The 16,078-nt window shown below is 32.0% G+C and overlaps 2 protein-coding genes across 3 annotated transcripts; both read right to left on the minus strand.

Annotated features, from left to right (window-relative positions):
* Nucleotides 1-1,603: 1,603 nt before the first annotated feature.
* Nucleotides 1,604-10,524, minus strand: SGB1 (Major facilitator superfamily protein). Of its 2 annotated transcripts, XM_088102293.1 has the most exons (15): nt 10,327-10,524; nt 9,810-9,932; nt 8,096-8,195; nt 7,939-8,006; nt 7,721-7,853; nt 6,730-6,829; nt 6,513-6,625; nt 6,283-6,376; nt 5,433-5,586; nt 5,126-5,269; nt 4,961-5,034; nt 3,433-3,521; nt 2,869-2,983; nt 2,204-2,418; nt 1,604-1,859 (listed from the first exon to the last, which is right to left on the minus strand). In XM_088102293.1, exons 2-14 carry the CDS (start codon nt 9,874-9,876, stop codon nt 2,230-2,232), a joined length of 1,440 nt encoding a protein of 479 aa, XP_087958419.1. In that variant the 5' UTR covers nt 9,877-9,932; nt 10,327-10,524; the 3' UTR covers nt 1,604-1,859; nt 2,204-2,229. The 2 variants fall into 2 exon arrangements, with proteins under 2 accessions (XP_087958419.1, XP_087958420.1); XM_088102294.1 differs by lacking the exon at nt 10,327-10,524 and having other exon boundaries at nt 9,810-9,950.
* A 1,613-nt stretch (nt 10,525-12,137) lies between these two features.
* LOC148191544 (protein CURVATURE THYLAKOID 1C, chloroplastic-like) lies at nt 12,138-15,137 on the minus strand. The gene is made up of 6 exons (XM_088101470.1): nt 14,884-15,137; nt 13,937-14,031; nt 13,752-13,838; nt 12,855-12,917; nt 12,725-12,762; nt 12,138-12,374 (listed from the first exon to the last, which is right to left on the minus strand). Exons 1-6 carry the CDS (start codon nt 14,981-14,983, stop codon nt 12,320-12,322), a joined length of 438 nt encoding a protein of 145 aa, XP_087957596.1. The 5' UTR covers nt 14,984-15,137; the 3' UTR covers nt 12,138-12,319.
* Nucleotides 15,138-16,078: the final 941 nt, after the last annotated feature.

Raw genomic sequence — 16,078 nt, forward strand, 5'->3', positions numbered from 1 at the left:
AATAGCACATTGGAAAGCAATGGAAAGGGACAACATCATAGCCTCCGAATCAATGCTCAGTGATGTCTACCCATTCAACCTAACAACATGTTTGGCTGCAACAACTTCTATTCTCTCTACACAAACACGGTTTATATGCTGCCACATGCTGTGTTTTTAGAGGTAGCGGATGGCCTTTCATATGATAAAATAAATTTCTTTCATAATATTTTAACAAAAACATGTTATTTTTTTGTTAGATTTAAAATAATAAATAAATAAACAATGCTGACCATGGATAAACTCGTATGATGTTTTTAGAATTATATTCACACAATATGAAAAATCAAAGTTTTTGAATTTCGAAGGAATATGGTTACACGGCTTAAACTTAAAGGAATTGACGAAAAGACACTATTAAGAATGGAGCCTGCGTCTTAATTTGACTCAACACAGAAAAATTTACTTAATTCAGACATGGTAAAGATTAACAGACTGAATGTTATTTCTTGATTTTATAGGTGACAGTACACAATTGTTTTTAGTTGATGAAACAATTTGTTCAATTAATTATGTTAATGAACTTTTTAAACTTGTTAAATAATTATGTATAGGTATCCCTCCACAGCCAACTTTTTAGAGAGACTATAACCACCTAGATCACTTACCGTAAAAATGTTTTTAACAAATATGTGTCAAAATATCTTTTTTCTTAATAAATTATTAAGTAATAATAGGTCAACACATTTACATCTATTTCACGTATATTATAAAAATAAAATACTTATAAAAAAAATTTTATACTTAAATAAAAACAAATAAATATAAAAAGATATGTATATCGTTTCTAAAACTCTCTCAAGCTAAATTTATGACACAACAACCTCAATAAATGTACCTTTGATAGCTCTCATAGGTTAATCTCGTTCCATAAGAATGAATTAGCTACGACATTGTTTTATCCATAAACAGAAATCAAATTCAGGGTTTTACAATCATTCAAACATATTATTATTGATCAGTCAATTATGTTGTACCCTCTTTATATTAGTTATGCCATTTAGATAAACCATACTACTACCTTTTATATTTGTAATTTGAATCCTGTATTTTGCAACACGTGTAATTTTGTTCCTAGATTTTTTAATATTTTTGTTTTCTTAATTTTTAGTCATCCATAATTTGATTCTTTTTAAATAATTTTGATCCATAACTTTGTTATAGGTATTTATTGCTATAGACATGACAATGTGAGATTGAGAGATAACGTCTAAAATATTCGTGGAGTGTGAGACTGAGAGATAACGTTAAATATTCTTGGTGTACAAAATGAAGGGACTGGTACCAAATTCAGAGAAAACATATGAATATTTTACTGAAAATAATTACATATAATTAAAAAATTAAATAATAAATAGTAAAAATGAAATTCTGATACCGAAATTATGATCAAGTCAAATATTTGTTATTGATGTTTATCAACACACATACGTGTGTGTGTGTATATATATATATATATATATATATATATATATATACATATATATATATAATTATTTTTTAAAAAAAAGTGATTATATATTTTTCTCGGACACACACATATATAGAACAACTAGCTTCTTGCTGAAATAAAATCATCGGTTTGGTTTACTTTTACCATGTCATTTTCATATGAAAGCAAAACTGTGATATCAGTTATGTAATTAGAATTACATTGTCCCAAAAGTATCAACTGTAATGTGTTCACCATTTGACTGACAAAAGTAACTCTAAAATTTACATATGCCTTTCAGTGAGCACCCGAACAAAGAATCAAATATAGCATGAGATGATCAAAGTCTCTAAAAACTTGACCCCCAGCAACAAAAGCACAGATTTTCCTGCAAACCAGTGAGAGAAAGAATCACAAGCAGATTAATACTCTGAAAACCATTTAAATTATTTGAATTATGTACTGAATTGTTAAGATTTGGATTTTAAGTCTAACTCAGTTCTACAGAACCAATTTGTAAAACCAATTTGTAAAACCAATTTGTAAAACCAATTTGTAAAACCAATTTGTAAAACCAATTTGTAAAACCAATTTGTAAAACCAATTTGTAAAACCAATTTGTAAAACCAATTTGTAACGTGAGATTTACATCCATTTATATATATATACTATAAATTGATTTTATCTTTAGTCGATGCAGAACTTTCAACCTAAGTTAAAATATGATTATACCTTGTCATGAGACCTCTTTAGTTTGTTTAGCTTGCCTCTTGTGCAAGAAGTGCAATTTCAATTTCCTGAAGCGACTTCCCTTTTGTTTCCAGAATATATTTCTTCACAAAAACCACCGCTACCAAACAAAATGAACCAAAAATACTATACAGGAGTTGAGCCCCAATTAGCTCCAGCAAGCGCAAGAAGAATAGACCCACGAAGAAGTTTATCATCTGTTAAAAGAAATGTTTACAATCTTAGAGAACATGGTAATATTGGAGGAGCAAAACCAAATGAAACTGATATAATGTGAAAGGCCAAAACTTCCTTCAAACATGTATATTGTTTCTGATGCAGCTGCTATTGAACTGAACTAGAGAAAATGTCAAAGTGATTCTAAGTAGAATATGATGTCAACTTACCAATTTTCTCTTACCTCAAAAGGTCAAATTCAGACCTAAAAGAATCTTTCTTAATACAAGTACACAGATAACTCAAATATTTAAACAGAGTTTAGTTTTAAAATGTAAACATCATACAATATTTACTACCATTAACATAGTTAAACATGGCTAAAGATTGCACATCAGTAGATTTCAAGTTCATAAGTATGTCAAAAGTTCAAAACAAGTTAAATACTTTGGAAAGTTAAGATGTATAAGAAAACTTGAGAAGGCAGTTACCCAATGCACAGCCAGGCAAATGGCCATTGCCTTTGCTCTAATATTGCCGGGTAGCATTTCAGACATGACAAGACAAGGAACTGGACCAGCGCCAAAAGCAAATGACATCACAAACCTGTGTTGTCCATTTCACATTTAGCAACATATACAATGAAACATGCACTGTCAAATTCACAGAGATTTATAACTTGTTCAGTAGTTTGACAGTCAAACAAAGGAAGTAGGTATCTTTTCAGATTCACAAGGTGTCCAACAATCAATGCAGAAATCCATTTTTACATAAATAAAGCAAACTTTTCAAAGTATGGCTAATATTCGAAAAGCTGCATTAGATTCATTTGTATGTGATTCTGTGGATAAAATGAGATTGAAATCTACGTTAGCCAATTATTATCACATATATATATATATATACACACACATATATACTTGTGCATCTGATAGTGACAAACTAAGGACACAGGTTATGAATTTCAGAAAAAGATTTGCTAAATATAAAGGGGGGTGCACCCCAGCACCAAACCCGCCTTCCAACAAATGCAAGTTGAATTTCTGATCACTTACAGTAACATGCCACCGACAGACAGATACATTGCTCCAAATCCTGATGCAAAAGAACTTGCAGCAAAGGCTTGTAGACCCATTGTTAACGCCTAAACAAGAAAATGGGCAAAGATCAGGTTATATAATTCTCATCACGTAGCTTATGAAAATTAGTATGAAATGTAATAATTGGACAGAAATCCAACTTTTAAACTGCATCATAGAATAGCTTAGATTTCTTCACTAATTAGTGTAGGAAAACCCAAGATACCAGAGTTCAAAAATGAAATCATACTATTGGTGAGCTTGCTAAAAGGGAAAACAAGTGTTAGAACTCACGTCGACTAAAGATAAGATCAATTTAGAGTGTATGTAAGTGCAAACCTCACCTTATAAATCGATTTTATAGAATCGGTTTTGTAGGATTGAGTTAGGTTTAAAGTTTACTTAACAATAAGGAAGTAACTTATGAATTGAAAGCAATTGGCTATATATTGAGCACAAAAATTTGGTTGCATAGTCAATTTTCAACGAAATCTACAGGAGATTCTGGTTAAATAATCAAGCCTTAATTTGGATGGTTGCTATTGATACAAATTTTATGAGTGTATTTTTCTTGACTAATCTAACTAAGCTAGTATTTTTATCTTTCTTTCACTAGCTATGAAAATATAGACTCAATCCTAATCCCTAACTTCATGGTGCTACATTTCAGTCGCAAAATCATGATAGAGAAACTATCCTCTTGCATATATTTGGACATTATTCCAATACAAGAAAGATAATTTCATTATTTGAACCTTTTATCTTCCCAATAACCAAGTAGACCCTAGCTAAATCCCCAAAAACTATACGGAAAACTTTCCCATTTCCCATTTTCAGGTTTCATTGTCCTCAATTCCAGTTACATTCTGTTAGGTTCCTTTATTCAGGGAACCAAAACAGTAGCTTCTCTTCCCACTCATGCACTCAACAGCAGGCAAGAAACTGTATGTATATGTATTTTATTCAATCTGTAATGTATAGAAAGAAGAAAATACAAGTAATGATCTCCCAAGGAAGCCTCCCTTCCTCCACTGGCAAAGAGGTCCAGTCTATACCCAAAAGGAAAAATATCTGATATCCTCTCCCTCTATTCTGTTTGTTTATTTATACTTTCTCTCTCCTCTAACAGACTAACCTCTCTTCCCACCTCTAATTTTCTCCCCTTTTATTCCTCCTCACATATACTTTTAATTGTCTAACACATTCTCTGTCCATTTTTACAGACCTTCAAATGGGAGTTATGTTGCATGGCTTTGAAACTTAGCAATTTGGTGTCCAAAAGTATTGTTTGGAAGCTGAATGGATATGGTGCCTTCCTAATTCTCGTGGAAGTTAATTCATGTGGAATCCAATAAATTAATAGTTAAAGTAATTACTGAATAGTAGACGGCTACAGTTTAATTTGAATTTTCTAAAAACATGTCTTATGAAATTTTGTTCAAGTGATATTCAAGTTTAGAAGAGATTCATTCAACAAAGGGACAACTTTCATTTTTCTTCCTACCATGCCCAGAAAGCTACCCAGGAGAAGCAATTTCCTTCCAAGTTTATCCATGAGAATCATTGCAATAACAGACCCTGAAGAAGTTACACGAGAAGGTTGAGAGGAATAAAAAGCAATTGCAAATCAACAAATAAACAAAAATAAAGGAGATAAGCGAAACAATACCCACTAAATTGCAGATTCCTACACACGCGTTTGCAATATCAGATGGCACACCAAAACTTTCAAAGACAGTTGAAGAGAAGTAAAAAACAGCATTTATGCCGGATAGCTGCTGCAACCCAAAAAGCGCACAGCCAATGAACATCACTGCAAAATGCATTTAGTGATTTAGCAACTATAAAAAAAGACACAAACAACTATATACTACTGCAAAACAAATGATTTTAGAATTTTTTATATGATTAAGCTAGCCTATAAAGATACACTACTGTTCCATTAGAATAAAATATTAAGATGTGTAGTCATGTACCTCTGAAATAGCGGCCACAAATTAAATCTGAAAGTGTGACTGTATCAGATGCATCACCTTTGTCAGCCTTTGACAGTTCAACCATTGCAGATTTCACATGTACTCCTCCCAACAGCTTCTCAAACTCAGCTTCAGCTTCAGTGGTTCTTCCTATCTGAACAAAATAAAAGAAATATAAGTGTTTGTGTAGAAAAATGAACCTAATCAATTAAAAAAGGAAATAAATACAAAACAAAAATAGACAAAGGGGAGGATGAGACCCTTGGTACTCTACTTAAAAAACAAAAAATACAGATAGTCAATAAAAAAGTTACAAAATAGACATCAGAAAGGGTATATTTATTTATTATTTTAAAAAAGGGAATTAAGCATTGGGAGAAGGAAACCCGGAATCTCCTGTTTTCAATCTTAAAGAGAAAGAAATAACAGAGCCAAACAAAAGGCAACAAAAGAGTAGTCTTTCAATAGCACCACATCAGCAAAACATTGTTCTATGAAGGGGTATCAAATAAAGAGACCTTCAAAAGCCCTCTTCAGAATCAAGTTAAACAAAAAAGTAAAAGAAATATAAATTAGAAACCATAAGACATGATAGTTCCTAACTTTTTATTACCTCATTCCATCTTAAATATACAAGTGCAACATTAAACTTTATATATCATCAAAAAGATCAAATTAATAATTAAATATCCATAGGCCAGAGTTGGGATAGAAAAATTTATAGTCCAGTAATCAATCTCCCAAATATGATCCAAAATAGTTGAAAGCAAATACATTAAATTATGTTTTGACAATTAGTCTTAGGAATTGAAAATTCTTGATAGTTTTAAACACATGGCGATTAGATAACCTTGAAAAGCCAATGAGGACTCTCTGCACAGATCTCCATAAAAAGAGCAAGCATTGCAGAAGGGACGACAGATACCCAGAAACAAATTCGCCACCTGAGTACACAATTTCCACATAAAATACAACCTTTAAAAAATATGTGCAGAAAATGTAATTGAAATTGAATTGCCCTATAAGGCTCCAATAAACATATCTTCACAAATATCACCAAGCCTACATAGCTTTTCATACCAACCAACTATTTCCTTTGATGGGATTCCAATAAAGAAAGAGCCCATGAGTCCAAGACATGTTGCAATTTGGGTTAAGGCTCCATAAGCACCTCGAACAGCTGGAGGTGAGACCTATAAATGCAAGTGGAATTAAGCCAAGAATAAAAAACCTCTACCGAAAAATACAATGATCTCAAACTGGAGAGAAACAAAATTGCTGATATCATCTAATATACCTCAGCCACATAAAGAGCTACAACAGGTGGGCCAAGTCCCATTCCAGTACCAACAAATAACCTTCCCAGAAGCATGCCCCACAGAGTTTTTGCTGTTGCACTGCAAAAGTTGTGAATAGTAAGCTTATAACTTTATCTGCTGTTTTATTGTGTTTGTGAAGACCTTTTTCTCCTTCTTTCTCATCACCCTTTCCCCCTTGCGTTATCTTCTGTTTTTTATAGAAAACATCACGGAATGGGATGACATTAATTTGAAAACAATTAGCAAGAGAACCTTAACAATAAAAATATAAAAAAAAAAAGAAGCAAAAGCTTGAGGAAGGGATTTCTTCTTTGTTTTATAACAACGATTATTAAAGTTGTAAAGTGATTTCTCAAATTCTTTTCCAGATTTCATTCAGAGATAATTTAAAAGTTCTCTACCAGCAATAAGTTGAAAACCGAAATTCAAACTTAAGACAGAAAATAGGAAACCTTTTGAAATCCTTGTGACAGGGTCTAATTTTAAAATAAGGAACTATGGATTATAAATCTTCAATGGGAAAAATCCCTCTTGATCACACTGAAAACAGAAAAACAAAGATAGAAATACTGCACAATTTCAAGGGTCTGCAATGCAATCCCCCATTCCTAGCTTTTCATCATTTCCCTTAACGGATTTCACCCCTCTTTTCCAACCATCCAATTCAAGTCATTTATCAGTGATCATAAAAGAAAATTGATTAGACCATTTTTTTCACTGAAGAAACAAGGCTAGTCTAGTTTGTTAACATTACGCAGTTCCCACAAAGTAAGGAACAAGGAAGTCCAAACTCAAAAAAAAATGAAACCGGATAGAAGAAAATTAGCCTTTCAAAAAACTGTGGTTTACGCACACACAATATAGCTTTTGTGCATCAGTTGTACCAATAAAATGCAAATTTTATTGCACAAGAAGGCAAGGTGACACAAGTAATGAAAGAGACAATAATTTAACTTATGTAGCTGATACCTCATCCCAGCCCCAATTATCATAGGTAAAGCACACAACTGGAAACTTCTTTTACGCCCAACACCATCTGCCATCCATCCACTGAACAGAGATCCAACAAAAGCACCTCCTAAACATACACTTACTACAAGACCTTCATCATAAAAGGAAGTAGATAATATTTAGATGTCAAACATGATAAAAACATTAATGTTTGTCATCAAACTAAGATGAACTACCTTCTGCTATTGTATTCCCACTAAATCCAAGATCTATAGAAATGCTCTCTAATGTTTCATTCACTACTCTGCATTGGCAATAGCAGTAAGAAAATAAGATATTTTATACATGCAAGAAGAATGAATGTGAATCAAACTTTGGTATAAAAGAACATACCCAATATGGTATCCATACAAGAAGGAAGAAAGAGAAGCCACTAGTACATGCCGAAAAGAGTGCCACCAACATGGTTTGGCATTCTGTATACGCACTGAAGCTATGATGAACGAAATTCTTCTGTCAGTGATATCATTATAGCATCTTCAACGGAAGTTCTTTCAAGTAACTTGCAAAGGATTTTATTTCACGTTAAATGTCCACAAGCCACATCACTCCTAAGCTAGTGTTTTACAGTATTTGCACCAATAATGGGATTTATAAGCATTCTACATTTTTATAAATCATTTTTTGCACTTCACTTTTTGAACATTCATAATATTAATTTTTTTTATTTAAGTATTAATTTAATACAGATGTAGTTTATATATTATAGACTTAGTGTCTTATTTGAGACCTGGCTCTTATTTGAGACCTAGCTCTTAATTCTAAGAACACATCAACCAACTCCAATGGATATATCTTTCAAGGCCTAGTGCTTATATTTAAGACTTATGTTAAGATTTTGGCATTGGAGTTACTGTTACAAAAAAACCAATTTCTCCAATTGGCATATAGAAAATTACCAAAAAAACATTAAACACTTCTTTGTCATTCCCTCTCCCTATAGAGAGAATAATAATTTAGATTACACACAAGCTCACTGTTAGTTTACTTTTTTTATTGTTCTTAATTATATTATTGACCATGTTTTGCAATGTTATCAGTGTGTACATATCAATGTCAAACCAAATTTCACAAGCTCGTAAGTGAAATTGGGTGTTAAAATGTGTCACCCAATACGCTACATGAATCAATACTCATCAAAATATAAATTCACTCACTGTCCTTTCAGGAAAAAAGTATGTATATTCATCTGCAAGATTCAAAAGAAGCACAGAAAAACATACATGATTATGTAATATATACTATGTAATAAAGATACTATGGCTGAATTGATTTGAAGTAGCCATTTCCATTTTTGCCTGAAAGTTGAGTTCAGTCTCCACTGCTGTATCCAATTTGAACACATTTTATATCTCTTTTGGATTACCACGACATTAGTGTAAAGTATCTACTAGTTTTGCTGATATACAACCTATTGTGGGGTCTCTCCTCCAAAGCAAGTTTTCTTCATCCACAAAGTTTGAATTCAACACTTGTTAAGGGATCTAAATCCAACTCCACTTGAACCATGGTCGTGGAATCACCCAAATACGAACTCAAGAAATCTAATTTTTTAAATTGTAAAATGCAACTACTTAGTGCATGATTGATTTCCCACTAGTTTTGGAAATTGTTTCCTAAAACAATTCGGCACTACTCAGCAATCAACTTCTCATCCCAAATCTATAAGTTGAGAAATGTTCTTTAATTCTCTTTTGTTATGTTTAAGCTCTTTGGAGGAAAAGTTCTAGAAAACAAAAGAATAATCAGGAGACAAACCCGTTTAGAAATGTTCAATAGAAGACAAACAAATTTTAGAAAACAGTAAACGAGCAAGACATTAGTTTAACTGTATTAGTAATAAAAAGAAGAGTTCAATAGTTAAACGCATGCAATCTAAAAAAAGTTTTACACTGTCAACAAATCACAAATCATCGTTAACTATAACTTCCAAAATTATCAGACAGTGATGTGCGATTGGTTGACAGTGTAAAATACCCTATCAACGCATAACCCATTTATTCTAAAAAGAAAAACACATACATGAACGAAAAGAAAGCCAAGGTACCTAAATTTTCATCTTTATCCTGGCCAAGTATGTGATCCTTGGATGCTACCCGTTGCCTTCCCCGCATGGCAAAACGATATATAACTTCTTCAAAATTCGCCAGAGAGCACCTTCTGATATACACTATTGCATCATCATAACAACAACATCAGTTGAATTGGAGCACATGGCACTGGCAACAACATCAAGCACAACACCCCACCAATCTCAATAATAAGATTGCAAGAAAAATTCTCAGATCTGACACCCCAAGAACTTCATTTTCAATCACATGATGTCACCTCTACCATTATTTTTCCATGCACATTGTCATTCCCGTAAATCTCACCGTTATCAGTTTTGTTTTGTTCAAAAGGGGTTTATTTTTTTGAAGAAAATCACAAAAATGAAGAATGCTCACTTCTCTAACTGACCATCCCAATCACAGAAAAAGCTAAAACTTTCCTAAAATGTAATGGTACCCAACACAGGAAAAATAATAAATGAAAAGTGAGAGAGAAAATTGGAAGGTGGGTACCTCGTTGGTGCGAGATGAAGAATTTGGAATGGCGTTAGAAATGCAGGGAGATCGATGCAAATGAAAGGGAAAAAAAGAGTGAGGAGTGATCATGGCAGTTGAGGACAATGGCACGTGTCAGTAGGTGACGCAGTCGTAGCAAAAGAATAAACCCACCATAGATTTCGCACACATGTCTACATATACGCATATGCATAATGAAGCACATGCAAGTTAAGTGTGATACAAAAAAGAAAAAAGTAGAACAAAATTTTGTACATGTGGCAGATTCTAAGGTTCTGGTGTTTGTTTCTGATATCATGTGCTTACGAAGAAGTAGAAGAAGACTCCAAATTTGGCTAGGATTTCATTTGCATTTGCTTGCTACAATATTCAGTGCGAGTTTCGCGACAGAACAAACAATGAAGAGAGAAAAAAAGATTGCAGATAACAGTTTTTTTCCTTGTTTGATCGAAGAGGAGTAAACATATAAATTAAGGGTCTTTTTTTTTTAAGTTGTTTTCTTTTTCTTCATTTTGTTTTTCTCTACTAAACATTGGGAGAGCTTCAAAATGTGAGAAATTAATATTACTATTTAATCAAATTTCATTTGTAATGTTGTTTTATTTCATTAAAATACATATTTCATGCATTGTTTTCATAATTAGTCATGAAAAAATGTAACTAGCTCAAACTACTCTTATTTTATTGTTATATGCATAATTAATATTTTTGCTCTATTTACTTTCAATCTATCATTTTTTTTTTCTTTTATCACTCAATTTCAATTTTGTAAACATTATTAATAAATAAAATCTTACATCACAATTTAAATAATTCAGTATATACTCAAAATATAATTAGTTATAAATATTAATTATATAAAAAACAAGCATTTCCTTTTGCAGATGCCAAAATACTATTTAGAATTAAGAATAATGACTTCATAAGCTAATTACACGTGATCCAATAAGTGCTTTTATTTCTCAGACAAAACTATTCTAGTGTCTTCCTTCTTCTTTTTCATATTTATAGCAAAAATCTTAATGTATTTGGGTTATGTTATGGGAGTTCATAAGGATTAGGATAGAATAAGTCTCCTGGTTTTATGAATCTATCAGACACAACAATATTTTTACCGCAGAAAATTACAGAAGCATTTATCAGACACAACACGTTAATTTTTAAGAATACATAAATAAACAAGTTTGACATAATCAAGGTTGGTATTGTTAGGCAAAGGCAAAGCACACAATCCTTAACCAACCCACCTAGGTGGATGATGGCATTGTTTGAATAAAGAACCAAATGATTTTCTTTTCTTTTTGCTGAAATTATGAACACATGTTGGTGGAAGTTGGCAAATGGGCAATAGCCTTATCAATTGGCTGACAAACACCTCAACCCCATCTATGACTGCGAATTCATTGTTTGACATAGAAGGAATTTGAAGCGTAAGGAAGATAAAAAAGGTAGAAAAATGATAGCTTTAAAGTAAATGAATAAAAAAATTGATACATCTCAGAAGATAGATAGTCCCTATAACTGTAAGTGTAAGTTACCTGATCTCTAGGTCAACCCCTCATATTATATACTTGTTCAACTAAATTAGACACTGGCGATTTTGTTGCAATATTGAATGCTTACAAAACAGTCACAGTGGCTAAAATTGTGATCAAACATAGACCATCTTTTAAAACCCTGTTCTTCACCTATTGATTGCTGCACGCTCAAGTGAACAATTCCTTTTTTCTGGGCATTACTTAGGGTAGTATTACTCTTATTAGTTTTATGCTCAAGGGAACTTCATTAAAAATTATATGCAAAGAAGCTAACCCAGCACCAAAAAGTAAGCTTTAATTCATTGATGTAATAATGTACTGATCTTTAAACATATAGTTAATCCATGCATTGAAATTTGCATAGGAGTGATGACAGTCAAAGCCCTCTTTCCCCTCCCTCTCCTTAACTAGCTTTTCCCTTCCAATCTAGCATAGCATTTTGGTAGCACATTTTACTGGCCCAAGATATCTGTTGCTGACTTGTTCAGGATTTGAAAAAGCTCTTCCCTGTAATCAGAAAAAATCAAGTGAAGCTGCTTCCAAACTGAGTGCTCTAGAAGCTAAACCTTTTCACTGGGATTTCACTTGAAAAAAATCAGTGAAGGGCTAATTTATAAAAAGAAAACCTTCACTATGTGAGATTAATCTCTTTATTATGTAGTTAATCACCACCAGTTTATGACAGTATTAATCAATATAGTGGTCAATAGGCCTTTTACTGTAAATGTAATCCATTTCAAATTTTTCTTTTACTTTACACAATTTTTTTAATGAGATCAGGGGTCTTAATCTTGTATGTGCTTAATATTAAGCAAAGTGATGATGAAAATCAGAGTAAAGGGGACCAATATGCTTACCGGTCAGGCTTGAATACGAGATAGCGATAAGTAAACCACTGAAATAAAAGGAAAAAGCTTGCATTATTTGCCAAATTATAATAACTGACATTAATAGAAACACACGTCAATTATGCAGCACAGCGCTTACAACAGAGTAAAATATTCCAATTAATTCAAATACAGCTGGGAAAAGTGGTAATTTGTCAATGGCCTGCAAACAAAAATGACAAAAACAAAATCAGTAGGGTGCAAACCTTTGAATAAAGTCCACGAACAGTTGCTTTTCATAGTAAAAATATGTACAGGTTCAACAGCCAAATCAAAAAAGGAAGGAATGTCATTGTGAAGCAGTTTTCACTTAAAAGAGCTTTTCAAATCTTTAGTAAAGATTTATTTGTGGATCAACTGTTATAACTTGTTAAGAGGTGGAGTTTAAGTCTAACTCAATCCCACAAAATTATGCATCCATTTATATACTCTAAATTGATCTTATCTCTAGTTGATGTGGAACTTCCAACACATAACCCAAATGGATTTGTTCTTCTACCATCAGACCAATTTTTTGTAGCAGTGGCCATATCAGCCCATGCGCTATGAAGCACTTGCACTTGCATCACAATTTTTACCAATGCATATCAATGGAGTATCCAAACCTATAAAAAATGTTATGAAAATCTAATACAACTAGATACGGAACATAAAAGTGTACATAAGATAGAAATATAGAAACAGTGTCTCTTTGTGACCCAAAAATAGAAATTATCCTCGGATGACTCTCGAGAACAGAATAAGTCTGAAATCTCTCTACTCTTACCTCTAGGCAATAAGCAAATGAGTAGTTAACAATGATCTAAAATTATGACAATTATATATTTATTATGCCTTATCAAATTTCAACTGTATCCAGTAGCAAACTACTGTATCCTACACATTTTAAGAAAAGTTGCATAGCTGTCAGATCATGAAATATCTAATACTATGTCATCATATCCAAAAAAATTCAATCATGTATTCATTCCAAAACACTGAAAGTGGAAAAGGTTACCGCAACCAAATTTGTTGACGCCCAAAACGCTGCTACAGCTGCAAATCCCAACCCAAAAAGTCCCAGACGGTCTTCAGGTTGATCCCACTGTTTCAAAACCAGTAAACAGTAGCATAGGTATATAGTACCTTCTGTGTCACTTTAAAAGAGGGACAAGATGGATAAGAGTGAGAGGAGTAACTCACAACATTCTGAACGGACTTAAAAACAGTAAGGGAAGTTGAAGATTCAGAACTTCCCCCGGAAGCCTTCACAACCAAAGAAACATTGCTCTGTCTCCCTGTGATGTAAGCATAACGAAAATCAAGAATGTGATACATAAATGATACAAACAATTGGACTCACACTTGGATTCTAATAATCTCTCCTTAGGTGAGTCCCTTCCATGCTGACACACTCTCTCTCCAACAGAAGGGACCACACAGTATCAATAACATCTGAGTCCAACCACATAAGGGATTGAAACCACTCTCTACCAAAAACTTTAAAACAATGGGTTAAGGGGTCTTTCCCCAAAGTATTATACTTTTTCATTTCTATTCAATGTAGAACTTGGACTTAAACTTGAATTCACGCTCTAAAACAAATCAGAAGAAGTTGTATGTAATCAATAAGTTAGCAATTTTTTTCACGCAACAGTAAGCCAATGTAGATCAAAATTGACCCCTTTATGTATGAAAAGTATACAAGTAACATACATTATGCACCAACGACTTTCATGGCAGAATAGAACCTGATGCGAAAATCTCATGAGTTGTACACGGTGCCAGAGTGCATAATCATGCCAAAAAATCACTTACACTGAGATTTCCAGTTAAATCTTAATTTCCACAGACAGACAATTGCCAAGTTCCAAACATATGCAGGTGATTTTACAGTTCAACCTTGGCAATGCAATGATATCATTTGACCACAGTAACTATGCAGAGAGGAAAACCTAATTATTTCTCCTTTATGAATACCTTCTACATAATCAAAATTTTCTATTTGAAACTAAACTTCCCAGTTCATCTTCTCAAGGATTCCACTTTGAGTTAAACCAAGTATGCTTGAAAAATTAAAAACCCTCTGCTGTCTGAGGGAGAACAAATCTCAACATTGAAAGAAAAGCAAAATAAAAGCAAAGGGTTACCTGAAGGAAGAGAAACAGGGAAAGTTGGGAAGGTTCCTGGGTGTGAATTTCTAGATGGGAGCAGCAATGGTGGCAACAAGCTTGCAACAATGGAAGCCATTTGAACAACACTAATCAAAATTACAAAAAAAGACTACAACTTTGGCTAAGTTTCCCCTCCTATGATAATCAGATGACAGAAATCAGAGCCTCCAATGATAATCAGATGACAGAAATCAAAAGTAAGATTTCCTTGTTTGTACTGTCATTGTATTACTCTACTGCTGCAAAAGACGTGTAAGTAAGACAGAATATTCCACTGCAAGGAGTGTGCACCACAAAAATTGAAGAAAATCAAATCAAATCAAATATATTTATTTTTAGGCTGAATACGCTCTTTTGTGACAGAATTACCATGATTTTCTCAATTTTATCATCATGAGTCTGTTCAATTTGGTTGCATTACTTTTAAAATTAAATTAATGTATAATCTCTTCTATTAAAGTGATGGTAACAGGTCGCTATAATAAAAATTATTATGAATAATAAATGATACATTATAATTAAAGTTGATCCGCATGACATAAATAATAAATATTACAATAACTATGTCTTAACAATATTGATAAAATAATTATATTATCTTATTTAAAAAAAAACATACTAAATAGTATTAAAAAAACAAAATTAAAAAAGAAAACATGAAAAATAAATATGACAAGTATCTTATTAATTTTGAATTGTGTATAAAATTGAAATTTGTCTTTTTTAAAAAAAACTATATATAAAACTTATATTTATATTTTAACAATATATGAAATTTTTTTCTGGATGATGTTAATTTTTAAGAAATATTCCATGTATTATTAAAGTTAATTTTGTGACACTTGAATATGTATTTCATATATTATTAATATTTATAGATGAGTTTTATATATAATTTTTTTTAAAAAAAGATAAATTTCAATTTTATATACATGTTAAAGAACTAAAAAGATGCTTAATTTTATCACATAATATTACAATAACATGTCATAAAAATTTTATGAAAAAATCATATTAACTTTTTATTTATAAAAAAATAAGATTAAATTCAGAACATTTAAAATAAATAAATAAAATTAAAAAAAATCTTACCTTTCTAAATTATTTTATTTCAACTTCCCAACCATAAAGTTGGTCCCTATTACTGTTATATATACTGTACAACTTTTTC

This window comes from Vigna umbellata, chromosome 11, assembly GCF_029865625.1.
Source record: "Vigna umbellata cultivar VRB3 chromosome 11, Vumbellata_1.0, whole genome shotgun sequence".
NCBI lineage: Eukaryota > Viridiplantae > Streptophyta > Magnoliopsida > Fabales > Fabaceae > Vigna > Vigna umbellata.

Bases quoted from the DNA above. Each gene is read 5' to 3' on its own strand.
- SGB1 (XM_088102293.1), bottom strand. From the start codon at position 9,876: ATGCGGGGAAGGCAACGGGTAGCATCCAAGGATCACATACTTGGCCAG. The intron at 8,196-9,809 runs GTACCTTGGCTT...CGTTCATCATAG, and splicing joins GGATAAAGATGAAAATTTAG to CTTCAGTGCGTATACAGAAT. The intron at 6,626-6,729 runs GTATATTAGATG...TTGCATTTATAG, and splicing joins TAGCTCTTTATGTGGCTGAG to GTCTCACCTCCAGCTGTTCG.
- LOC148191544 (XM_088101470.1), bottom strand. From the start codon at position 14,983: ATGGCTTCCATTGTTGCAAGCTTGTTGCCACCATTGCTGCTCCCATCT. The intron at 14,032-14,883 runs GTAACCCTTTGC...CTTACATCACAG, and splicing joins CCCTGTTTCTCTTCCTTCAG to GGAGACAGAGCAATGTTTCT. The intron at 12,375-12,724 runs GTAAGCATATTG...TTCTGATTACAG, and splicing joins CTCGTATTCAAGCCTGACCG to GGAAGAGCTTTTTCAAATCC.